We start from the raw sequence: 26,661 nt of genomic DNA, 5'->3' as shown, positions 1-26,661 counted from the left end.
TATAAAATGTCTAGCTCAAAATATTTTGATATTAGCCTGATCACTAGACCCCCTTTGTATGTTAGTCAATATGCTTTATGCCAAGAGACCTAGAAGTGGTGGATTAAACCCTATATTTGGATGATAACACACATTATTAATAGGCTCCTATCAAAATATTTACATGTTTATTTGCATTAAATTGGTTATAATGTGTCTAATAATCCAAAAATATTTTTTAGAATAATGTTTTAAAATTTGGAAACTTTAAGTATTTAAAGGGTTTTTCTGACATTATATTCTGAAGGAAAATTAATTTTTAAGTTGAAAATGATTTTTTATAAATTTTTGGCATTATAATCATGAATATAAGAAAATTTAATTTGTATTTATATTTTGTCTTTATATTTAATTTTATATCAAGTTATATTTCTCTTGTGCCATGTGTTCCCGTTCGATTCATCACATTGAGATCCCAATGAATGATTGGTGTCAACCAACCATTCAGTCTTGCTAATGATTGGCATCAACCAATTATTAAAAAGATACTATTATGACATTACAATTAGCAATGAGATAATAACATTGGAGATTGGATTTTTTCTTATTATTTAACCTGCAGTGATGATTTGAACGAATAAAAAGAAATTTTAAAAAAATAAATGCTATGATGAGACTAAGGAGATCTAAATAAAATATTGATAATTTTCCTACTATCTTCTCATTTGATTGGTCAAAATGTGTGACACTATTGATGTGTCACGCGAGACATGTAGCATGATGTGTACACATGGCATACACGAGTACACAAGGCATTTAAGTGTGCACTTTAGTAGGTTTATTTTTTTAAAATGTGTTGACCTGGAGGATGTTGACATGCTGCCATGTCATTTGCATAGTCCACTTATTAAATAAATATTATTTTAAATAATATATCGTGATATTACTTTTTGTATTTTTCTGACAAGGACACATGGTGAAACATGAGGCATTGATCAAGGATGACACATGTGAACCCAAGCCCATCATTAAATTTAATGTGATGCTAAAGAGGAAAACCCTAAAATTGGCATGACTGCACTAACGAGGATAGGGAGAGAGAAAAATTGTTGGATTAAATCCATGGTTAAGACTCTTTCAACTTCAAGGCTTCATATTTGATAATCCATAAGGCCAATCAAGCTGAATTTTTTAGGTACCTTTGTATTTCTCTACTTTATCCATCTGTATGGTCTGTAAATTTAGGCGTAGATCTTAGTAAAAAAATCTTTATACTCACTTCCTCCTAAAGAGGCAGACTGAAAGAGAGTGATGTTTTGAAGGTGTATCAAAGTTTTTAGCGGTGTCTTGAGTGCTTGGAGAAGGTCAACAAAGAAGAGAATATGTTGATCTGCATCAGGAAATAGCCCTAATCCATGCAAAATGTTGGGATGTATGACTAGTCTCTCGACTTAAATTGATATTTCTCCATCACATACACTACTTAGATCAATTTCATATTTCTCATCACCATCCATCTTCATCCATCCCCATTCATGATCATCCACCACCATTTACCCTCTTCATCACACATGATTTATGCTGCCATGATCTCAACCCAAGTTAAATAAAAAACCCTTGTGAGGGTTGACTTGTTCAATTCTGACATTATAGAAGGTTCCCAAATGATCTATAATTTGATAAACTCTTCTAGAATCTTTTAGATACTTCTAAATCTTCATGATTCTTCTAGAGCCTTCTAGCTGCTTCTTGAATATTATGGAGTCATCTTGACTATAATAGAAGGTAATGGATTCTTTTAGAAGCTCGTGGGTATTTCTAGATGTTCTAGAAAGGTATAGAAATCTTTTAGTGAGTGATGTCTCTAGAAGCTTCCAAGGAACTCTATAAAAGGAGGTGTCTGCCTCATCTTGCAAGGGAAATTCTGAGAGAATTTTAAGGAATTATGGAAGGAATTCCTGAGAACATCTTATGAGAAACATTGGAGGGTTCAAGCTTAGCTAATTGGAGTGTTGGAGAAGAGTTGGAGAAAACATAGCATCTTTAGAAAAGGCTTTTGTGAGGAGGTGACACCAAGTGTGTATCTTCTTGTTGGTTTGTACATTTCCGTAAACTTGTTCTCTTTTCTCCTTTTGTACTTGCAATTTGGACCTCTATTGTATCCATTTATCATCTCATTCAAGAAGGTTATTTCTCCAATCAGTGCGTCAGTTTTGTTTACTCTCATCCATATACTTTCGGTGGATTTTAAGCTTGGTTGGATAGATATTTTAGGCTCCATTAAATTAAGATCCTCAATAAAACCTAAACAACAATCTTCCTCCATCCACCTCCTATCTTATCTCCTACATCCACAAAGCTTTTTCAGATATAAGTCCAGATCAATTTGGTGTTAAGTTGGGAGAAGTCCCACTTCATGGTGGAAGAGGGAATTGTCCTGGGGCGCCATATTAGCAAGGATGGACTAGAGGTGGACAAGGCCAAAATAGAGGTCATCAAGAATGATATAACACGACCTGCCGGGATCGAGCGGCTCGTGTTAACACCGCAAGGAGTGGAGGGCAGAGTGACGGAGCAACAGCAAGGGGCGGACGCTTCGGCTTTCGGTAGAAAATGGTTGATGATGGCGGGTGACGTCAACACGTCCTCAGAGTGATCTCGACGAGGTAGCGAGATGACGACAATTCCCAGAAGCTGCAAATCTTGGATCTTCAAGAAGCGCCCTCGGAGTGATCTCAACAAGGAGGCAGTGATGATACCGAAGAATTACCAAGCTTGAATATTTAAGAACGGCCTTGGAGTGATCTCGACAAGGTCGTGAGGTGGTGACTCACGGAGTGATCTCGACGTGAGAACGTATGGTGGTGACTCACGGAGTGATCTCGACGTGAGGACGAGTAGTGACGACGGTCGGCGCAGCGGCATAAGGCGGCTGCATCTACATCCTATCGAAGGACTAAGAAGGCTATAACTAACTACGAAGGTTGTAACTAAGTAGGCTTGTGACTATACGGGTTCTAACTAACTACGAACGGACGGTCACGGACGTGAGCATCGGCGGTGGCGGGTCACCAACAAGTCCTCGGAGTGATCTCGACGAAGAAACGTTGGCGACGACGACCTCCAAGAACTGCAAGTCTTGATTCTTCTGGAATCATCCCGGAGTGATCTCGATGGGGTGGAGGATGACGACTGGAGGGGTCCGAGCCGACCGGGGTGCTAAGCAGGCAGAGGCGACCGAGGGCAGCAGAGGCGATGGGCGGTGGTCGGGTGGCCGAGGACGGAATGGCGGCAGGGCGGCCGTGGCTGACCGTGGCAGCCGCGGCGGCTGTGGGCGGCAGCCGTGGGGCTGTGGCGGCCGCGGCCGCCGTGGAGGCCGTGGCGGCCGCCGAAGCCGTGGTGGCCGCAGAGGCCGTGACAGGCCGAAGGGGCCGACGCGGCCGGGGTGGCCGAGGTCGTGACCGGTCCAAAGCCACCGTCGCGGCCAAGGCCGGTCGGGCAGCCGAGGATCGTCGATGGACGGCCAGAACCGGCGGTGGGCCAGTCGGAGGCGGCCGAGCCGGTCAGATGGTGGCCAGAGGGGCCAAATTTGGTCGTAGGCTGCCGAGAATCGGACCCGAGGCCGGAGGCGGCCGGAGGCCGCCGCGGTAACTTTTGGTGGCCGGAAGGCAACCAAAGGGGGGAGCCGGATAGGCCGGGAACGGCCGAGGAGCATCCAAGGGGCCAGGAATGATGACGAGGGCCGCCAGGAGGGCTGGAACGAGGCCGAGAACGGCCGAGGAGCTTCCAAGGTGGCCGGAATGTCGACCATGGCATTCCGAGGAGGTTTAAGACCCGTGGTGACCGGAGAAGGGCCGGATGCGACCGAATCAGTCGGAGCTCCAAGGGGAACGGCCGAGGGAGCCCAAAAGCCACCGAGGCGGCAGAGCTGGCGTCGCCGGCGTCGCCGGCGACGGAACGGGGAAGGATGCCCTAACGCCCAACTCTTGATGGCATTTTCGTAATTTTGCCGAACTTCCAAAAATCACTAAAAAAACTCTCTAAAGACTCCTAAAAATGCCTAAACTACTCAAAGGGGTTACATTTTGAAAAATCTCTTTCAATTTCACCCGTTTTTTCTTACAAGGGGCAACCTTCCTCTGATTTGGGAAGAAATATGCCCAAATCAGTTAGGGAAAAACAAACAAACACACAAAAAAACAAACAAACAAACAAACAAACAAACAAAACAGAAAGATATATCCTTAAGGCAGGATGGTCCCCCATCAAAGAACCTCCCCCTGCCTACAACCCTAAAAAAGCTTAGGGGTTTTGTAGGGCATGCTGGCTTCTAAAGAACATTTATAAAGGATTTCAGAAAAGTTTCTTAACCTTTGACTCATTTACTTTCCACATATACATTTTTTTTGTGTTTTCAATGATAATTCTAAAGCCTCCTCCTTGTATATTAAAGAATCTTTGATTCAAACACCCATTTTATAAGGCCCTGAGTGGATTAAAATTTTTGAAATTGTGTGATGCTTCTAATTGTGTAGTGGGAGCTATTATGTATAAAAGAATAGATCAGAGGTCAATTCACATGTATTATGCAAATACAATTTTAGAGGAGCCTAGGTAAACTATTCAACCTCTGAAAAAGAATTTTGTTCATATCTTTTAGGTTATATAATAATTTTATTCTCAAACCATTTTGCATAAAAGTTTTTACTAAATAAAAAGTAACCAAGCTGAGACTAATAAGTTGGATCTTACTTATACAAGAATATGATTTGGAAATCAAAGATAGGCGTGGAATAGATAATACAATAGCAGATCATCTGTTTATGGTTATCTAGAAAGTTATATACTCCTATCCATGATGCATTTCCTGATGAATACATTCTAGAAATTTGAAGTAAAAACCTTCCATGGGATGCCTATTTCTTGTCATTGGGTTAGTGCCTAATGAATGGGATGTTAATGATAGAAAAAATTTCTATAAAAATATTAATTACTATTAATATGATGAACCATAGGTTTTAGAGTTAGGTGTTGACCATGTGTTTAGAAGATGCGTACACAACGAGGAATAGTGGAGCATCTTAGATGCCTGCCATTCCTCTTTTTGTGGCGGATATTGTGCCCCAAAATTAACTGCTCTTAAGGTTTAAGTTGTGGATTCATTTGACCAAGCCTATTTCCTGATGTGTTTAAGTTCTTCTCAAGCTATTTGAAATTTGAGGCTGCAGTCAACATTAAGAAGAAAGATAGAATGCCACCTAAGCCCATTTTTGAGGTGGAGATCCTTGACTTATGGGGAATTGACTTCATGGGACCATTCTCCAACTCAGATGGACATGAATACATCCTCATGGGGTAGGATTATCTGTCTAGTTGGGTTGAAGCAATTCCCACTAAGTCAAATGATCGTAAGGTAGTTCTTCAATTCATTCGACAACATATTTTCTACAGGTTTGGCTGCCCAAGAACAATTGTTAGTCATTAGGGTAGTCAATTCAATTATTCTCATTTCAGGACCATGCTAAAGATATATGGGGGTTCAGCATAGTACCACAACCCCATATCACACAAGAGCTAATGGGCAAGCTGAGAATTCAAACATGGAGATTAAAAAAATCATTTAAAATATTATTAGTCCTGATCGGAAGGATTGGTAAAGTAGGCTCCATAATGCTCTATGGGCATATAGAACTGCTTACAAAACACCCTTAGGGATGTCTCCTTAATAGGTGATCTTTGGTAAACCTTACCACCTCCCAATGGAGCTTGAACATAAAGCTTATTGGGCTATTAAAAAGCTTAATCTCTTTTTAGATGCAGCATGAAAACAATGTTTATTGCATATGCACGAACTCCAGGAGTTAAGGAACGAAGCATATGAGAACTCAAGAATTTAAAAGGCAGAGCTGAAGAATTTTCATGACAAGTACATGACTGGCAAGAAATTTCAGAAAAATCAAAAGGAATGGCTTTATAAATCTAAGTTAAAACTTTTTCCAGGAAAGCTAAAATTCAGATGTGATAGGCAATTCATAATTGTGGATGTCCTTAAAAGTGGAGCAATTTTGATTTGTGATACTAAGACAGAAAATGATTTTAAAGTGAACGGCATACGACTAAAGCCATATGTAGAAGCAGAAAATCTGCCCCCACCTACAACATTCCTCGTGGAGAATCAAGCGACAAACTTTGAACAAGAGCTACCATTCTAGGACTTGGATTACACACACACATAAATATATTATTGCATTTTATTTGGTTTAAATAATGAGAGCTAGCATGTTTCCCTAGCTTCCCTTTGTTTGTTCTTTTTTCTTTTCTTCTTATCTTCCAGGGATAAACAAGGAGAAGTACAATTTGGGACATGACTCCTACCCACAATGAGATGCCAGCTCAACATCAGTCAGCTCTACCGTTCACGAGACATGTCAACTCGGGTTTTCTATTATGAACTTCTGAATTATGATTATTTTTCTACATTTGCATTGAGGACATTGCATGTTTCAGTGGGGGGAGCATTGCATATTTTATAGATTGCAAGCTATTTTGAATTATCATGTTATAATCTAAGCATGGGATTTATGTCTCATGAAGTTTATTTAAAAAACCATAACCCTACTTTAGCAAATCATCTTCATACTTGATCTGAAATACATTTGTAGGGAAGTTTGGCTTTATAGCGCATCATGACCACGTAAAGATGACACAAACCATGATTTTGGATAATGTGGGGCCTAATTTCCAAATGGCCGAGGTACCTAGTGCAGTGTGTAGGGGATAGAAAAATCAAAGGATTGTAACACTATGACCCAAAAAGGTCAAGAGCTGAGTGATCTACGAGGACTTCCACTGCACCACCTTCTCATTGAGCTGATCCTACTTGGATTTTTTTCCCTCAATAGGTGAGTTCTACTATGGGTAGAAGCTAGGCTTTTTTAAAATTTTTTCATTCCCTCTTTTTGATTCACCCCCAAAAAAAAAAATCTAGTTTCATCTACCACACCCTTATCATCCCTCCAAGAACCCTTCTCTAAGCCACCACCTATCATGGATGGTAGCAATCTCCCAAGTTGTTCTATCTCCCTTTCCATGATATCATTCTGATATCCTATCTTTGTCATCGTCTCTGTCTGTTTTCACTCTTCGTCATCTTAACACTTTTCTTCTCTCTCTCTCTCCTCTCTCTCTCTCCCCCCTAATGTCCTCATTGGATTGGATAATCACTCTCTTTCCTAGTACCATCCCTTTTTAGTTCACTTAGAATAATCTGGTGAGCATGATATTTACCCCTATTGAAAAAATATTTTAAAAAAGATATCAAAATAATGTGGTTGTTTCTTTGATAAGCATATTACTTTATGAATATGACAACCATTGAAGTGTTCATTGAGTCTAGTGAGGACATTCATACGCCATCATCTTCTTTCATTCAATCTCCAGCTTACTCGTCTAAATTTTGGGAAAAGGCAATCTGAAATGACGTGTCCCTTGTTAAATCATCCCAACCGATGTCACCTCCTTTCTTTTTACCCTTCCTTTTTTATCTTATTTTCTTATCCATTTCATCCTCAGCTACCCTTATGTTACTCGCCCTCATAACACATATCTAATTAGTACCACATTTTGATATTGTGTGCTAAATAGATGGTGGAGAATGTCTAGAATTCATTTTCAATTATAAGGAAAGTTAGTGAGTGAAATCTAGCATCATGTAGCCACTACCTTAAAGAGAGTGACCTTGATATGAGATATGAGAAGTCCAGCAAATAGCGATTAGTGAGGAACCTTAAGATCATAGTGTCATATCTAGAGAGAAGTAAAACCTTCTATTTCATTTCATTACCTCAACCCAAAATGGGAGGGGTGGCTCCCACATTCCTGAAAAGGTTGGAATTCAAATTATCAAGGGGAGTTTTCATTCCTATCAGGTTATTGGTATCTCTAACACTTCATATAAATGTATGTGGTTTGATGGATGAAGATGTAACCTAAAAGAACTAATGGTACATTGCTAAGGGACTAGCAATGATTTAAGTAGGGGGGTATGACTTGAGCAAACAAACTTTCAGTTCATATTGTGATGGTTAAGCAGACCAAAATAGCCTTTACTATGATTTTATGATATTTTCCACATTTTAAGATATTTTTTACATAACATTTGGCTTTAGTTTCTTTAAGGAATTAATTTTTTGCAGGTCAGAAAATCATTTTTAAAAGTTCTAAAGACATTTGCCAATTTTCTGGAATTTTCCATATATGCTTAGAATTCCTGGCAATTATTTGGTTAAAAAAATATTTACTAGAATTAAGGGAGTATATTTTAGAATTATTGAATGCATTTAATAAGTATTTTTTATGGGTTTTAAACTCTCTGCATGTTAAATATGATTCACCAATCTTTCGACTGATGATTGGCACTACCAATCATTTGCATTAGAATAACTATGGCATCATAATTTGTGATGCCATAATTATCCAATTAACGCTTAGCTTTTCGTACATGTGACGCGTGGCTCGAGAATAACTTTTGTTTTTTATTATTAAATGCAATCATGATGCAAACGTTGCCTAATTATGAAATTTTTTTAATAGAAAATTTAAAAGCACCTTTTTGCGTTACTTAATCTGCAATGGCGACAAACATCGAAATATGTGGCATGCACTTAGCTGTCCACCAGGTTTATTCTTTTAATCATTGAACGGTCAATGATTGCGTTGCTTTTATCACTTAAGACAAGTGGAAGCATGTGATCCAATGGCAGAGAAAACAAGAAAATGTACCGACAAATCACAGTGGAGGAGAAAGAAAACGGTTGAGAGTAAGACATTTTAAAATTGCGATATCTGAAGATCTAACTGTCAAATTGGGCCCAATTTTTTTGGGCAGGTTTTTATTTTAAACCTCTTTCATCCATATGGTTGTATCATAAAACAAACATCATGACGAAGGGAAAAAATGCTGAGGAAGCTCTCCCCAACCTTGCTGGCTAAGAAGGACAAACAACTGCCTCTAAAGTTAAATTTTCTTGATTTTTGAATTGATATTGGAGGTCATTTCTTCACCTTGGAATTCTTTGTTGAATGTTTCCAAAATGTCAAGGCATGGGCAAAATATACATGCCCTTAGAGGTTTTTTGAATGGTGAAGAGCATTGCAATTTGATTCTAGTTCAACATTCAAATAGAACAACATCATCCTTTTCCATTTCTCATCTTATCTGTTGTATTAAATTCATGGGTCCAATTAAATTTCTACCTAAAACTCATTTTCCCTAATTTTCTGTACTTTCTCCCTCGAGGTTATTCTCTATAAGTTATCTCTGTAGATTTAGAAATTATCTCTTTTACAATTAAATTCCATATCTGCTCTATCTACCCCTAAAAATTCACGTGCAAACTCATCCATCTTGATCATCAATTTTAGATTTTCTTGTTTCTCCTAATATTTTTTAAACAAATACCATAAAAAAATTATACACTCCTATTATTGTAGTAGATTGATTTCAGTTTTACTAAAAATAATAGGTCATCAATTTTATTTATGTAATTCTTTGATCAAAATCTAAAATTCCAATAAAAATAATTTAAATACATTATTGTTAAAACAAAGCAAAAAAATCATGAAGAGAAATTACACTTTAGTTTTTTGCTTTCTTCAGCTTTAGTAAAGATAAAAACTCAGAATTTCTTATAAAGTTGCCTCCCTGTGGAGGGAACCCTTTCTCACCATGTTATTCTTATATTTTGATAAAGGGAAATTTTGAAAATTTTATTGCATAAGTCTAACTCTACAGACACAATTAATTGGAATATATTCACACCATTTTTTAGGCTTATCAATAGCCTAGGTTTCCACACATACACACCACCTTCAATTTTGCGTCAGTGCATATCTATGATCATCTCCGTCATAAACAGTACAATATCTCTTCTAATCGCTCCACTCCACTCACGTTCATCTCCTTCGGATGTCACCTAACGGTCCCAAAGTGTCGGCTAAGGTGTTTTAAATTAGAATTAATTAGTATTTTTATATTCTAAAGTTATATTAAAAAAATTTTAAGTAATTTTAAATCTAATTAAATTAAGTTAAATTGAATAATACTTTTTTACCTTCCCATAATTACTTTGGATCAATTTTCCTTAGTTTTCATGATATAAATTAAATCAAATTATTAAAATAAATATAAAAATAAAAAATAGAAATCTAAGAATAAACTTTCTTATTTAATAAACATAAAATTAGATTTGAACTTTTACTTGTAAGAAAATAATGAATATTGTTGTATAAACGAGAAGCCTGAAACGGTGAATTTAACCAAATTTTATGGTTCATCATGTACGTGATCCTCATCACAAGATCCCAAATATTCAGACCTTATAACTAGCAACACACCTATTGTTAGGTTCTATAGGCCTTGATATGGATGAACAAATCAAAACATCTTGTAACGGAAGACTAAAAGACCATTTGTAGCAGAAGAATAAAAAACAAAATCGAACGACATTGATAAAACCATTAAACCAAGTGCATGTGCATGGATCATCACCGTGATTTCTTGGATCCTGGAGCGAGATGAGTTAAGCTGCTCAAGTGCGTAGCCTCTAGACGTATCCACACAGTCATCGGCACGTTGGACCTCCTTCTCATTAATGATCCTCGTTCAATCTCCGTTTTCATCGTTACACTGTCCCAATCGCATTGGAAGTGGAGAAAAAGTGTGGGGAGAAATGCGAAGAAGGGGAAGACCCTTTAAAAATTCTGTCCTGGTTATATTTCATTCAAAGCCTTCCCCTATTTATACTAAGTGGGTATTTTTCATAAAACCCCCAAAACTTAAGTATATCTTTCGACGTCTAAAAGACCATTTGTGTGTGACACTCTAGGCCCATGTATCACCCTAGTTAATGACTTTAGAGGCCCAATAACCTTTATTGGCCTTCCAACTTAAGGGATTATCATCATATAGATTAGTTAACATCGTATCGGTTTAACCCAATCGATAGGTTGAGTCTTCAACACATGGGGTGCCAAGCTACACCTCATGCTCTAGAAGATGAAAAGAAGTGTGTATCGACTCACTCATGGAACATGTTCATCATCGGTTACTGTGTACGTATAATACTTTATCCACTTGACGCTCCTTAGACGACTTAGGGTATGGTCAACTATCAAGCCCTAATTGGTCATGCAAGTTAGAACTAATGCATTCAGAAATCATCAAAGAAATCTTCTCCAATATTTTATTGCCTTGGCCAAGGACTTGATCGCATCATCTTCCTTGAGTTTTTACCTATTATACCGAGGGTGGACAATCCTATCTTGGTCACTCATTCATCTTTGTGAACTTCTTGATGTTTCTAAACTACGACTATTTAGAATCCCATGATTAGGGACACGTAGGTCATAGTCAAAGTACAACTATCCGTCCACAAGATGTCTTTGGTGTCTCAGGTCTAAGGATCACTTACACAACCGTGATGTGAATCAACCTAATTGACAGTTTGGTATAATACCATTCAAGGATTCGTACGGATCAATTCAGTGAACTCTTTCATCTAAAGAGCACCCAATATCTATCTGTAATGTCTCCACACTTATGGCTACGAGAAAGACCATACTCATCATATGGGTGAGGCTAGAATGTGCTATTGTATTCGGATACTTTGATGTCCTTCTCACGTATTGATGTAACACGACGGACATGGGGATCAAACGGCTCCTGTTACACACAGGGAGGTTGAGGACAGTCATGTCATGTAGTGGAGACAACTAGTGTGGACGTAATGCAAGTGATTATGCAACGATGAAATCATTGAGAAGTATAAATCTGGGGTCGGCGGATACCAACGACCACTAAGATATGGTAAGTGCAACCTGGGAAAGCCACTAGGCTCCCGAGGACCTGAACAATGGGTAGAGGGCAGACAGTGCGAGTACAACTATCGTCGCTCGTGTGTGCACAGTTCAAAACGCCAACCAAGATCGTATTGTTAGAAACCTATTCCCACTGATGTATTCCTATCTATCAGTAACCTAACGACAGCAGTGGAGACACGCTCGAGAGACACTGAAAGAAATAATATAACGTCGAGAAGTATTTTATGAGCGTATGAGCAAAAGTACGCAAGGCGATAACTGTTTCGGTAGCAGCAGGCGGCGAGCCGCACGTAAGTGCGATGATGCCACAAGTAGATGCAACAACATGAGGAGGCATGGTAGTGGCGCAATGCGGCAGCATAGCGGCATGGCAACACGGTAGAACTACAGTGTTGGCTTGATGGTGGTTGGTCGAGGGTGGCTAGGGGCAGCCGCAAGCGGCGTTGTGCAGCTGTGGGGCGGCTGAAGGCAGCTTAGGGCAGCCATGGGCGACCAAGAGGGAGGCCGGCCGAGGATGGCCGAGGGCGATCACGGGTGGTCGAGGGCGATCGAGGGATGCCAAGGACGGCCTAGGGAGGCAACGACCAAGGGAAACCGGTGGCGGCAGCAGTTTTCGACAATGATAGCGGCAGTTTTTGGCGATCTCTAGGGTTTTTTTGTTCTCCTAACTTCACAATGGCATTTTCATAAATATGGTGAAACTTAAAAACAATAAAAATCAGCAAAAATTCTTAAAACTTTTTTCTCAAAAATTCTTCTATGGCCCCACCTTTTATAAGGGCAAATATGGGCCTCCCCCTTGGAAATAAAGGGGAGAAGGCCCAAATAGAGTAATTAGGGCCCCCTATAAGAGAGAGAGACCTACTACCATGCCCACACTCAGGCTCACACATGTACAAATGTGTTGGTCCATACAACGGCCCCAGACATGCCTGAACAAACAATAAACAAAAAGATACACGGCCGACATACAAGGCCTACTAAACAAAGAAAACATAAGGACAGATAATGTCAGACCTTTATGGCCCGTTGACGAGGCCAGGTACTCCGAAGGCTGGGTCTCGAGCGTGAGCCCTTACTCGACGAACTAGTTCGATGGGGTCTTCGGAGCTAGATGGTCCCCCATCACGTATCCTTTGAATAGGAATATTTAGAATACTTTCTTAAAAACTAGTTATCTCTGTATTGCGATCTCATCATAACTTACTCAGTTTGATCATGTATTCATGAACTTTATTATATATATAACATGTGAACTATAATGAATATGTTCTATTTATGAACATGGAACGAGACATGGAATGTGTGATTGGCTTGTCGGCCACATATATTTTCATCACTATGAAGGTAATTGTGTAGTAAAAATGTGATTATCTGCCCTTAGTTTAATGGGAGAGTGAATTAAGGAAGATGATGAAATAAATTCTTTTGGAAAAGCTTTGAAAATATTTGATAACACCCTAAATTCGGTCTTTATTTCAAGAAATTTAGCACAATTTTATGCATTTAACAAGATTAATATGGGTTATTATCACATATTTACATGAAATTAATGTTTTCAAGTGATTTCTGATTTTCCCCTAATTTTCTGTTAATTTAATGAATTTTTAGGGATTTATTTGAGCTTGAAATAATTATTTTTAAATGAAAGGGCAGGTTTAAAGTTTAATTTCGAGGTAAATTAGAATGGGAATGAATTACTAAATTTTCTAGAATGTTCTAGAATTTTCTAGATTTTTTCTAGGATTTTATTGAATATTTTGGGAATTATTCAAGGAAGAAATGAAATTTTAAATAGGAAAAGGACATACTTATATGAAAAATATGAGTTTTAGAGCAATTTCTAAAGTCGGAGGGGCTTTTCGTGAATTTTAGTTGCAATTATGCCCTCAAAAACAACTCTCAGTCATGTGTGCATGCGTAAAGTTATTATTTAAACAGTTACAGGGTTTTATTGTAATTACTTAGTATTTTTTAATGGTTTTTATGAGAAAAAAGAGGAGAGAGAAAGTGAAAAGGACATATACATAAATATTTTTAGGGCAGCATCCTTTTGCATGGGCGCTTTTAAAAGGGGACTTTTCTGCAAATTTCTAGGGAAATTCTCTCTCCCTTGTAATGCATACATAGCGCACGTACCGTGGATGATGTGGCGCCTTGGTATTGGGAGACACTAGTCTAAATGCACATACAAGTGCAAAGCGCTTTGTATCATGTTTATTTTGTTTTCTACTTTTCTCTTTATTCTGATTTCAGAAAAGGGGTACGTGGCGCAACGAGAAAGAACCCGTCCTTTGAAGTTTAGAATTCGTCATCCAATGAGGAATCGACACGTCATTGCGTGTTTCAAAAGAAAATAATTAAATAAATGGATTTAAATCCAATGGCTAAAATTGGTTGAAATTCATTTATTAATAACTTTTGATCCTAAGTCCGATTGAGATGATTTTTTTATGGATTTTCTTGTCTTGATCCCCTCTTTCTATCTGTATGGTTGGATCATTTAGATCAAGCCTACACTGATGGGTAAAAATTAACCCAAGTATAAAAGCCGAATTTCGAGAGGAGGGGGTCATTCTTGATGGTGCTATATCACATCTACAATACAGAGAGGACTCCAGCTTGGATCAACCTATCTGGTACCTTTTTCTTCTTTGTATTTGAACTTTTAGTGTATTTTGGATGATGTTTTAATTAAATTTCTTCTTCGTTCTTCTTGATCTTGGTCTGAACTTCTAAATCGCTAGGCTTGAGCGAAATGTACAAGCCCTTACTGAGATTGAGAGGAGAGATTGAGAGATTTACCTAGATATTCCAAGTGCACATTAAAAAAACTATAAAAAAAATTTCAATTTCTAGGAGATTAAATTTCCCTTTTTATTATCTAATAGTGTAGTTATTTCTGAATTATCAAACCTACAAAACCAACCAAACCAATTCAAAATTTCTCTCTCAACCTCTCTAATTGACCCCTTTGACCCTTCTCTTTGGATCAAAGAAGCCAATTTAGAGCTCCCTATTTCTTCTATTCGTCCCATCTCTTCTACCCCCTTTTCTTAATTTCTCCTCTAATTAGGGTGATTTGATCTTCATTGAAGATCAAGTTAACTCAAATTACTCTCAAATTATTCAAGTGTATCATCAATTGAATTAACTTATTAGCTTCCCTTGGACGATGCCCTTTACTTATCACTATACATCTTAAGTTAGGGTTTTGTAAATTTTATTGTATAAGCTAAAATTAAAAACAACAAGGGGTTTAAAAATTGCAAAATTCACCCCTGTTTTTGGCTTATCAATATCATAAATAAAATTATCATGATTTCTCAATGCAATTTTCATTGCTAGGATGACCAATTTGATTTTTACACTCAACCATACCCTGTCTCATTACAGGAGCGATAAAGAGGAACAAACATGATGGAAGCATATGTGGTCGGCAAGCCAATCACACATTTCATATCCCGCTCCATGTTCATTAATTGAACATATTCATTATAGTGCACATGTGATGCTTATAATGAAGTCCATGAATACATGATCAGACTTAGTGAATTATGATGAGATCATAATACGGATATCACTAGTCTTTAAGTATGTGTTCTAAATATTCTTATTCAAAGCGTACTCGAGAAGGACATCAAAGTATCTAGATAGAATAACACTATCTTGCCTCACTCATATTTTGAGTATGGCCATTCATGTATCTGTTAGTGTGGAGACAATAAGGATAGATAGTGGGTGCTCTTTGGAGGAAAGATTTCGCTGAATTCATCCGCACAAAACCCTAAATGGTGAATCATTGAATTGATTAACATCACAATTGTGAAAGCAGTCCTTAGATCTGAGACACCAAATATGTCTTGTGGACAGACAATTGTACTCTGACTATGATCTACGAGTCTCTAATCATGCGACTCTAAATGGTCTTAGTTCTTGTGCATCAAGAAGTTCACGAAGACAATTGAGTGGGCAAGATGGGACCGTCCACCCTCAGTATAAGAGGTGACATTGCAAGGAAGACGCTGTGATGAAGTCCTTAGCTAAGATAGTGCAGTATCTTAGAAGAGTTCTACGATGATTTCCAAATGCATCAATACTAACTTGTCCTAGGAGCATCTTAGGTGATGAGGGAATACACATACATGGTAATTAATGAGAAACAGGTTCCATGAGTGAGCCTATACATACTCCTCCGTATCTTCTTGAGCATGAGGTGTAGCTTGGCACCCAACGAATTGGAGACTCAACCTATCGATTGGGTTAAATCGATCTGACTTTAATTAATGATGTTTTAGTTAATTTATTTGGAAGGCTCAAGTTGTTAACTAGAGTGATACATGGACCTAGAGGATCACACACAAATGGTCTTCGGACGTCGAAAAATATGCTTAAGTTTGAGTGTTTGTAGAAAAATGCCCACTTAGAATAAATAGGGAAAGGCCCTTGACAAAATTCACCCAAGCCAGAATTGTTCCGGGCCTTCCCCTTCTTCTCCTTCGACCCACACCTCCTCTCAATCTTGATGCAATTGGGATGATGTAACGACAATGGAGGGTGAACGGAGCTCGTTAAGGCGAAGGTAGAGATTAGACGTTCTGAGGATTGTGTGGATACATCTAGAGGCTGCACACATGAGCACCGCAACTCGTCTCGCTCGAGGATCCGAGAAATCACAGATGCAATCCATGCACAGGTTCTTTATTTCATGTTTTTTTTATGCCATTATGATTCCATTATGAGTCTTAAACTGCATTGAATTCTTGTGTTCATCCATATCTAGCCCTATAGAACCCAACCATATGTGCTTCATTACTTATGATATAAAGATACCATAAAAGAGTTTTTGTCAGCCTTTGTATATTTTTTAACATGTAGTGTAGCTTGGCACCTCACATGTAAGAGACTCAACATGTTGATCAGATTGTATCAATCAGTGATTATTTAATCTATATAATGGACCAACTAAATTATTCAAGTTATATAATAAAGAGTTATTGGGACAACTAAACTGCTACATGGGCTTAGAGGCTCATGCACATTAGTTTATTGGACCTCATATGATTTACCTATAGTTTTTATCAAAAACCCATTAAGCTTATAAAGAAAGAACTCCCTTTGCGAGTAATAGCCAAGCAAGTCTATGATAACATATTAAATATTCCTATAGATTCATACATTTTACATTAACTTAAGAATTAATATATGAATTTTATCATCTATTAATTTTAGACAAACATCAATTGATGTCAGTAAGTTTTTTATTCCTGATGAATAATTCAATTCCCATGAGTGAAAAAAATTATAAGAATCAAATTGGATAATGATCAATGGTCTAGAGCAGCCCATGTGATTTTTAGAGATATTTATTTGGGTATTCGGCCAAGTTAAATAATTTTTCGTTTTAGGCTTCAAAGGAGCATTTAGAGAGGTGTGGATTATGTCCTGGATCCTTCTAAATTTCCCTCTAGTTTCACTTTTAATGAGGAGCACAAAATTCAAAAGAAGGAGCTCCACATATTCAAATCAAAACAATGGGAAAAGAAGAAGGAATGCAAGAAGATAAAATGGGAAAAAATAGAGAGGGATTTTAGATCATGCTCTGTGAATATATCTTATTTTACTCTCTTTCTACCTTCTTCTCGACGTCCTTTTGTAGTGGTTCACCAGTAGTATAAGGCTCTTTAGGATCCTTGTTGTTCAACCTGGTCCAAGTAAGTGTTTTGAAGTGTTCGTTAGCTGTTCATCATTTTCTCGCAAAGAAAAATGCCTGATTCAGGTAAAATATAACAATAAAGGCTTACCAAGAGTCATTTGGGGCTCATGACATGAGAATCAACACTTTACGAAGCTAGATCTAAAGTTTCATCATCATTCCCATCCATTTCCCCTGATTTTTTTTCATTTTAAATCTCCTTTTCTCTATATCTAGCCATTTTCTACATTTTATCTCTCTAGAATCCCCAATTTTCTGAATCTTTACCTTTGATACTATCTCTAGTTTCTTCGACTAAATTTATTATAAAATTTGGCCATTTACCCTTCCAAATTTGCAATATATATCATCTTTATTAAATCCTATTCAAATTTTATTCCATTTATAGGGTATCCCCTCCCATCTTATTATCCAAACTTTTCCAACTGTTAGCTATGCTCAATTCTGTGTAGATGTTTAGTTTAAACATGGAATCCCATTGACATGATCCCCATTCCTAAATACAAATAGTGTCTATTTAATTTTTAACATTAAAAATTAAATAGTACATAAAATAGAAAATATTATTTATTATGTTTAGTAATTCTGTGTTCAAATAAGTTATAGGAAAAAAATACTAAAATATTATTTATCATTCCAATCCTTTTTTCAGATTACTACCAGGAAACCTATAAAATTCAAAAAATATTCTCCTTTCTTCAATCAAATAAATTTAGGATAAATTATAAAAAATAATTTTCATCATTTTTTTTACTTTTCTGATTGAATATAAAGTCTAAAAAATATTTTTAATCATTTTTATGACCTTTCTTCTCAAATACAAGTTCTAGAAATGAGGGTAAAAGCTGATGATGCATGCTGGCCATGTCTTGCATCGGGCAATGATGAGAGACACATTGCCATATCATCTATAAGGATATTCATTTGATTTCTCTATGGCGTTGATGGTGCATTATGTGGAGGATGTGGGCATCACAACATCCACAACCATGCACATGTAATTGGCACTGTCATAGATGAGTGGGCATCATACACAAGTGTGGCACACCAATGAAATCAAGTAATGATGACTACACACTCTTGTAGACGAGTAAAAGGAACTGACCACGTGATTGGAAAACACATTGGCTGTTTGATTTCCCTCACAAAGCTGATGATGTATGCTGGTTATCTTCATGTGACATCCCATGATGCATTTCCAAACTCTTTTTAGGCACAAAAGTGGTCATCTACACAAAGCATATTGATGAATATTTTGACCCAGACTTTGGGATGATACTGTAAAGATTTTTCCTCATAAATGAGTAAGCTGTCACCTATCAATGTATTCTCTGCTGGACTACTAGTCTATGTATCATAAAAATGTGAGAAATTAATATGATGCTTTGTGTGTGGTTGCATCAGATGTTGTCGATGCCATCTGGTATCCTATTACTTATAATTATAACGTTCAAGTTAAGATACAAGAGCCAAAGTGGTGTTGAATGCCATTTCATAAGTTTCAAGGTGTTCATGGTTTGAGTAAAGGTGGCTGGGATTCCCCTTGATCCAAGTTTCACTATGTGATGATCGTGGACACGCGGAACTAGGTGATGGATTATCCTTGGCCACTAATTGACTCAATGCATATCCTCTTTTGTTGGCAGTGGGCTATCTTTCAAAAAAATAAGTTTTCCATGTCTAAGTATCCCTAGAACATATGATTCTTGTGATTTGTGGGGGCTTCCCCTAAAGCATCACAGCAATTCAAAGATTCCCTGAGAACACTCTAATAGAGTCATGGGAGTTGTGTGTTTGAATGTAGAGAAATAATGGTCACTTCACTTGGCCCCCTTTGCCGACATGAGTTGTTACCACAAACTCGGGTTAGACCATACATGTCATTCCATTTCCCCCTTAACCTAAGATGGAGAATTCAAACGACTCTCTAAGCTAATATAAATATTTCAAGTAAAGTAAAAAACTAACGATGCTGAAATGATAAGATCAAATTATACTTTTACTTGTGTTTACTTCTTTGTCGTAAAAACTCAACAGTTGACTTTGAATGAATGTTCAACTCTGTTTTATTCTCAACTCATATCCAGAATTACTTAACCACAATCCACTATTAAATAAATTCTTAATTTCCCTAATTTAGGCACATACCAAGAAATCCACTAAGATAACAATCATGGCCATATAATAACTTAATTTAGGCAGACTAAAAGTTTTCAACTTTAACCCATTAATGACTTACTTTTCTCTCCAATTAAGCTCACTTAAAATAATTTCTCTTTGAAAATCAGTGCAATAAGATGCTTAAATTTCTTCTCTATGTAGGCTGAATATAACTCATGAAATCAACTCAATAATATTCTTCAAAATGGGCCAACATAATTTCATTGGAGGCCCACAAAGATGTATGCTCTAAAGCCAAAATAAATCTTTCAATCAGGCCACTAAATTCTCATTAAGTTCATTCAAGTTGTCTTATTGTAATCAACCCAAGAAGCTCTTCTAAATTAACCCAATATAATTTGTATGTTTGGCCCAATAAAATCAATTTAATAGCCTGCTAAGTTCTTTCCTTGATCTTCCTTGATTCTATGTTATCTATCTTTCTAATCCTCTCAAATATTTGTAATAATACCTTCTTAACATCTCATATTTTAATGATTTTATTTCCCTCTTTCCATTTCATATCATTACTTTTTCTTTCAAATCTTCTCTATTAAATCCACATATTTCCCTCTTTCCTTTTCTCAAACCCTTCCAAAATTACTGTCACAACTCTCTATTCAATTAATAATTTTCCTTTTTTTTTTGCTTGAAAATATTCTTAAATCCCTCTCACTATTCCCCTATCTCTCTTTACTATTCAGTGGATTAAAGTTTAAAATGGAAACGTGCACATCTTGAGGATCCAATCCTCAATCTTTGCATCTTTTCTTTTCCCTTGAATGCTCCTCCTTTCTTTTATTCTTTCCATGTCCAGATTCCTCTTCATAAACCTGAAATAAAAGTACACAAAATAAACCTAGATGTAACAGGAGTGGTAATGAATCCACTATTCTTCCTCTTCCCTTGGTTGCTTTGTAAGAGATGATCAATGGGCATGTTGGATGGTTTAATGTCTTATTTTTATTTCTATCAGGTGGATGTGCCTTGGATAAATAATTATAGAGGTTACCTAGGCCTTTGCAATGCAACCCATAAATGTGCCTCTTAGAGACGAGAGAGTGGGAGATATTAAGATGATAATGGTTCAATTTTAGTGTCCCATGACTAAGCTCACCAATTTCTCATTAAGAGGCGTGTCTTTGTTATTTTCCCTTCATTAATGGCTCATTAGTTTTAAAAATAACCATATCATTTTTTGACTTACCTTGGGAGGAAAGTAGTAGAGACAGTTTTGACGAGATATGGGCTGCTGCAATAAAAGTCAGTTATCGAATTAAAATAGAATGTCTTACCTTTATGTCCATTCTCTCTTTCAAGGTCATAAATTTCATGGGGCTATCTTTTAGACCCTAGTAAACCCTCTGACATCACTAGTATGATATCATGCCATTCACATCATCAATTAAAAACTAGATAAAATGATCTACATGAAATATATAAAATCATATATTTAAAAAATCAACATACTTTCATCTGATGGACACCCAAATATGCATCATAAAATAATGAAATACAATTTATTGAAAATCTCATTAAAAAATAAAAATTTTATTTTAAAAGCCTAGACTTATTAGATTTTTTTTTTCTATTATAAAAATTCATTTAAATAATGCATAGTTGACCCGAAAGTGTAAACCTGAATTTGGGACAATCCATTTGAATTTCAAATAAATTTGACTTAATCCAAATCTTAAGGATTTGGTCACATGATTATTCCAGTTTTACAACCAAAATGTGGAACCAATATATGCATGTTTGGCCAGTTTAAATTATATTCAAAGTAAGGTAGGTCAATGCATTTTCATGGACATAAAAAGATATAATCATGTATTCAAGGTACTTGAGATTCTAGTTCATTCTAAACTATATGTACTTGATATTATTCGATTTTCTATGGCATCAAAATAGGTTGACCATGGATTGGTCATATGTTGACCAATAGTCGACCATGGTTTGGCTTTAAAATAAACTATGGTATTTATCGTATTTAAAGTCACAAGAAACCTTTCATCAAAATAACACATTAACCTCAAATCAATGCTCCTAAATCTCCAACAATAGCCTAGAGTCACACTAGAAACTTATGTGACTTAATCCAACTTTCCAACAGATCAATGTGGACATATCTAACTAGTTTCAACACCTAATGCACTATCTCTCAAGGCCTTTAAGATTGAACTGGAAAAGAGTCTACTCATTGTAGTCCACTAACAGAAAAAAGGTACATAAGAGAAGATGTGGTCCACATGCAGCATACTAGCCTAATCTAAGGCATGTCTTTGAAGTTTCTAGGATATCTGATCGCTAGTCCTCCCAAATCCATTGGTCAACATTGTTGAGCTAGGAGACACAGTGATGGCGTCGAGCATCCTTGAGTTGGTTGTCTGTATGAAGATTGCACAGATCCATCCAGCATATCATAGAACATTAATGGCTAAATCATGAAAAGGTATGCATATGAGTATGTGATATATTAGCTAGATGCATCCCCTTGGGGATAGAAATTGGACCTTCCATTTGAACAGAGAAATATGGGGCATCTGAGATAGTCAAGTGGCCATTGTTCTTGCAAGATCATCGTGCAGTGTTGTTTATTTTGTGAAGAAATTATTACCATAAATAGCTAATTTGATTCACAAGGATATTTTGAATCATAATCTCATAATGTTGTTTCATTTGACAGAGGATGGTTATCAGAGATAGTCAAATGCCAGTTTCCCTTGCAAGAGACTCATGTAGTGTAGTGAATTATGTAAGGAACAAGTCTGATGTAATTGATACAATAAAAAGCTTTATTCTGTTAAGATAATATGTTAAATCAACTTCACATATGTTTAACAATAGTTCAGAGTTATTCCCCTAAATATCTTGAAATATTTCCTTATATCATTAAGAGACTATCTTTTTTCCTAAAAGTGGCTTCGTTATGTTTTCAGTATGGTCATGAGGATGTGTGAAATATTGTAAATATGTCATTTTAACCTCAGAGTATGAATATTGAAGAATTTTAAGTTCTTAAATATAAGATCTGTGATTCAGGATAGAAATCTCATTTAACTTTGGAAATAATTGAATTCTTTTTTACTTTCTCCATTATTCTGGTATATTTTTCAGAAATGGTTATATCATTGTGCATAACATGTATATAAAAACCTTTTTACTTGCAGTACCTAAAGGTTTATGAAGGATTTGACTAGATCTATTGGGTTTTGATAGATTTTTGTCCTGCTCAATGGAGTAATGACCATAAAATGACATTTTGCCTTCCATTTGTCCTTATTTAAATTCCAAATTCATGTAGTATCATGATACACCTTATGACTCTATGACTGGCCTCTTTTATTACTCTATTGGTTCCATGGGGTCTTCATGGATACCAATCTATATCCTAAAGATAGGATATAAAGTTTCCACAAAATAGTTTACGTTTAGAAAAATATTTTAGGAACCTCATTTAGAATCTGGAAAGGCCTAGGGTTGGACTAAGTAATTCCAAGTTAGTGAGTGGAGGAGCTTTGAGATGAATATTTCATTACCCCTATCCGCTTTTAAAAACCATTGACTGGCCACTACTTTTCATAGAAGATTTTATTTTTTCTGAATTCCAGTTATGTCCTTTTGCCTAGAAATTTTTAGGGACTTGACAAATTTAGTTCCGTGAGAAAAATGCATTTCATAATTTTAAGTGGCTGAAAAAGCAGATAATTAACATCTAAAATAGGTACTAATCTCAAGAAGTTTAGAGTTCTTCCCACAATGCCATTATATACAGTAATAATTCAAAATCGACAGTAAGAGTTCTTCTAGTTTAAATGTCATATATAAATATATATATATATGTGTGTGTGTGTGTGTGTGTGTGTGTGTGTGTGAATTTTAAAATCAAATTAATAACCGTGCTTTATTCATGATTTTGACTTTGAAAAAAACTTCAATTTTTTTGGTTTGAATAAGATTTAATTATAATCAATATACAACCTAAAACTAAATTTAATTTACACATTTAATATTAAAAGTAAATTTATAATTGAAATATAGATATATATATATATTCAATATCAAAACTGCCTGTTTTAATTTTCAAAATTATATTGTGAAGTAATATTCCATTTGAATGAAGTAAAACACAACGAATAAAACTGGAAATTTTTTATTACATAAACAAATGTTCTCAGGCTTCCCAAATGTGCTGTTCATTCAAATCCGTCCTTTTCATCATCATCTTCTTCATCTTCTCTGCTTTTTCGTAAACAACTATGGGAAGTGGGGCATGTGAAAGAAAGTTGCCCACTGCCTTCTCCATCTTCCTGGGGAGGCTCACCTACTGCATTCGCCCCTTCCACGTCTCATCCTTTCGTTCCCTTCCGCACTGCAAAAAATCTCTCTCTCTCTCTCTCTCTCTGTAGATATATATATGTGTATCTTCATCTCTCTCTCTCTAGAAGAACACCCAGAGGTTCTCTCAATAATTTAGTTGATGCACAGGGGCCGAAGACTGGAAGGGGAGAGCGATGAGATCAGACCACGTGGATAGTTTTCTATTTTTTCTCGGAGTTCAAGTTCGGCGGGTGATTGGCCATTTGGCCGGCCCGGCGGCGAGAAGGCTCTCTCGTCCGCCATGTAGCCGGGACCCGCGCCAATTTCTTTTCGCCCGTCTCGGATCCTATTCTACCTCTCCGGACAGTGGCGTGGACCGTCGGGTCACCGCAGTCCAGCTCGGCCCACAGAGCCTTGACGTCGACGCAACACCCGCTTGACGGGGACGGGGAAAACGCTCGAACAGCGTCAAAAGCTCTAACCCGGAGTCGCACCAGCGTGGTCCTGCGACACACCACACCGCCGGCCATATCCCTTTAAAAGCCTGCCAGCGAAGCTCCTCCAAAGAGAAGACTCAGCGCGATTCATTACAGCCGAGCCGCCCTGTTCGCCATGTCGAAGGACTGCGGCAACCACGGGGAGAAGAAGATACACTGGTGGAAGAAGAAGAAGTACCGGCGGGCCGCCGCCTGGGTCGCCGGAATCCTGGTGCTAATTCTATTCGCTATCCTGGTGACTTGGCTGGTGCTACGCCCTATGAAGCCCAGGTTCTATCTCCAGGACGCGACGGTCTCCGCCTTCAACCAGTCGAGCGGCGCGGGGAACCTACTCACGACGAGCATCCAGGTTACGGTCACAACCCGAAACCCTAACAGCCGCATCGGCGTGTACTACGACAAGCTCGATATCTACGCGTCATACAAGTACCAGCAAATCACGCTGCACACGGCGATCCCGCCGACGTATCAGGGCCATAAAGATGTTGTGATTTGGTCGCCGTATCTGTTCGGAACGAACGTGCCGATCGCGCCCTTCTTGGCGGCGTCGCTGGGACAGGATAAGAACTCTGGCATGCTCCTGCTGGACGTCAAGCTCGACGGCAAACTCCGGTGGAAGGTCGGCAGCTGGACCTCCGGGAAATACCACGTCTTCGTCAATTGCCCGGCTCTGCTGGTCTTCGGCTCCCCCCCCGTGCCTGGCTACTGGCCGCTTATCCGGTTCCAACAGATGTCGGCCTGCGAGGTCGACGTTTGACATCGTCTATTTTCCTGTTTACTCTTCCTCCTGTTTGTTCCTTCGATCTCCGGCCGTCGAAACGAACGGCCTGAAAGTTGCGAGAGGAGAAAACTTTCCTGAAGATGAAATCCTGCTCCAATCTAGTGCCCAATTACTGCAGTGGGGAGCGCGGTCTTGATAAGTTATGCCATAATAAACGTTTACTCTCTCTCTCTCTCTCTCTCTCTCTCTCTCTCCGGACCCGTTTGCCCTCAGAACGCGTCGCAGAGGAGAGGTTACCTCACAGCTCTTTACCACCTTCCATTTGCACGTTGTCCGAATTTTGGAGAGCTCCCAGTCTGAAAGGGTTGAAAACGATTCTGAAAGATGAAATCATGCTCGAATCTCGAGCAAATCCCGAGAGTAGAAGCGTTTCACATCTGTTACACTCCTATTAGTTTTATCTCTCTCTCTCTCTCTCTCCGAATGGAAGAATTAAGTTCCGCCATGGAGACGCTATCGGGTGGGCCGTCCTTTTTTTAGTTATTTTTAATTTCTCCGTAGTTTAAATAACCAGTGTAACAGCGCGTTTCAGTGAGGGCAGAACGAAGAAAATAGCCACCACAGGTGGGGATGACTCTTCATAATTTCGGAGGATGAGAGAGAAGAGTAAGGATGAGAGAGAATAGTAAGGAAGGAGAGAGAGAAAGAGAGCCGAGATATTTGGGAGACCAACAACGAGGTGTAAATCGCCGTTCACAAGCGAGCTATCTCCGCTGGAAGATTCTAGTGTAAGATTTCCACGCCCATCATCGGCCCAGAAATTGGCCTTCACCGCCCATATCGGGTAGCATCTCTTCTCCTACGTCGAGAAGAGAAAGAGACAGATAGAGAATAAAAAGAGATTCGATTGCCACGCTGCTCAGATTATCCTTACCGACGACGGATGTATTTGGTCCTTCGATTCAGACCAGGACGACGAATCGTCGGTGATGGCGCAGTCGGTGACACTTCCCAATCTCCAATGGAGTAAAATAAAATGTATACTTTTCTTAACTCTTGCGTTTACATCTTGGATAGATAGAGACGTGTAGCCCTATCCTTAAGCGGTCGGCCCTGGTTGGTATATCTACTGTAACTCTCGCCAGATCGACTAGGACCACTACATGGGTCCTCATGGGGCTTGCACTAATCCCGTATGGTTCACTGTATATTTGTTCGAGTAAATCTCTCTCATTCTCAATTACAGATCATTGACAAAATAATTTTGGCCCAGTTGCATTTGGCGACAGATGCGTAGGAGTATAGGAAGGAGAACTACAAATACAAAGTCAACATCTGTGGTGAAACTTCTGACGCCTAATGGATTCGGACTAACGTTGCATCTCAAC

The 26,661-nt window shown here is 37.9% G+C and overlaps 1 protein-coding gene across 1 annotated transcript; it reads left to right on the top strand.

Annotated features, from left to right (window-relative positions):
* The first annotated feature begins 24,591 nt into the window (after positions 1 to 24,591).
* Positions 24,592 to 25,503, top strand: LOC144710920 (NDR1/HIN1-like protein 1). Its single transcript, XM_078584763.1, has one exon. It carries the CDS (start codon positions 24,668 to 24,670, stop codon positions 25,307 to 25,309), a length of 642 nt encoding a protein of 213 aa, XP_078440889.1. The 5' UTR covers positions 24,592 to 24,667; the 3' UTR covers positions 25,310 to 25,503.
* The last annotated feature ends 1,158 nt before the right edge of the window (positions 25,504 to 26,661 follow it).

The sequence above is a fragment of the Wolffia australiana genome, chromosome 13, assembly GCF_029677425.1.
Source record: "Wolffia australiana isolate 7733 chromosome 13, ASM2967742v1".
Taxonomy (NCBI): domain Eukaryota; kingdom Viridiplantae; phylum Streptophyta; class Magnoliopsida; order Alismatales; family Araceae; genus Wolffia; species Wolffia australiana.
This window is presented reverse-complemented; position numbering and strand designations above follow the sequence as displayed.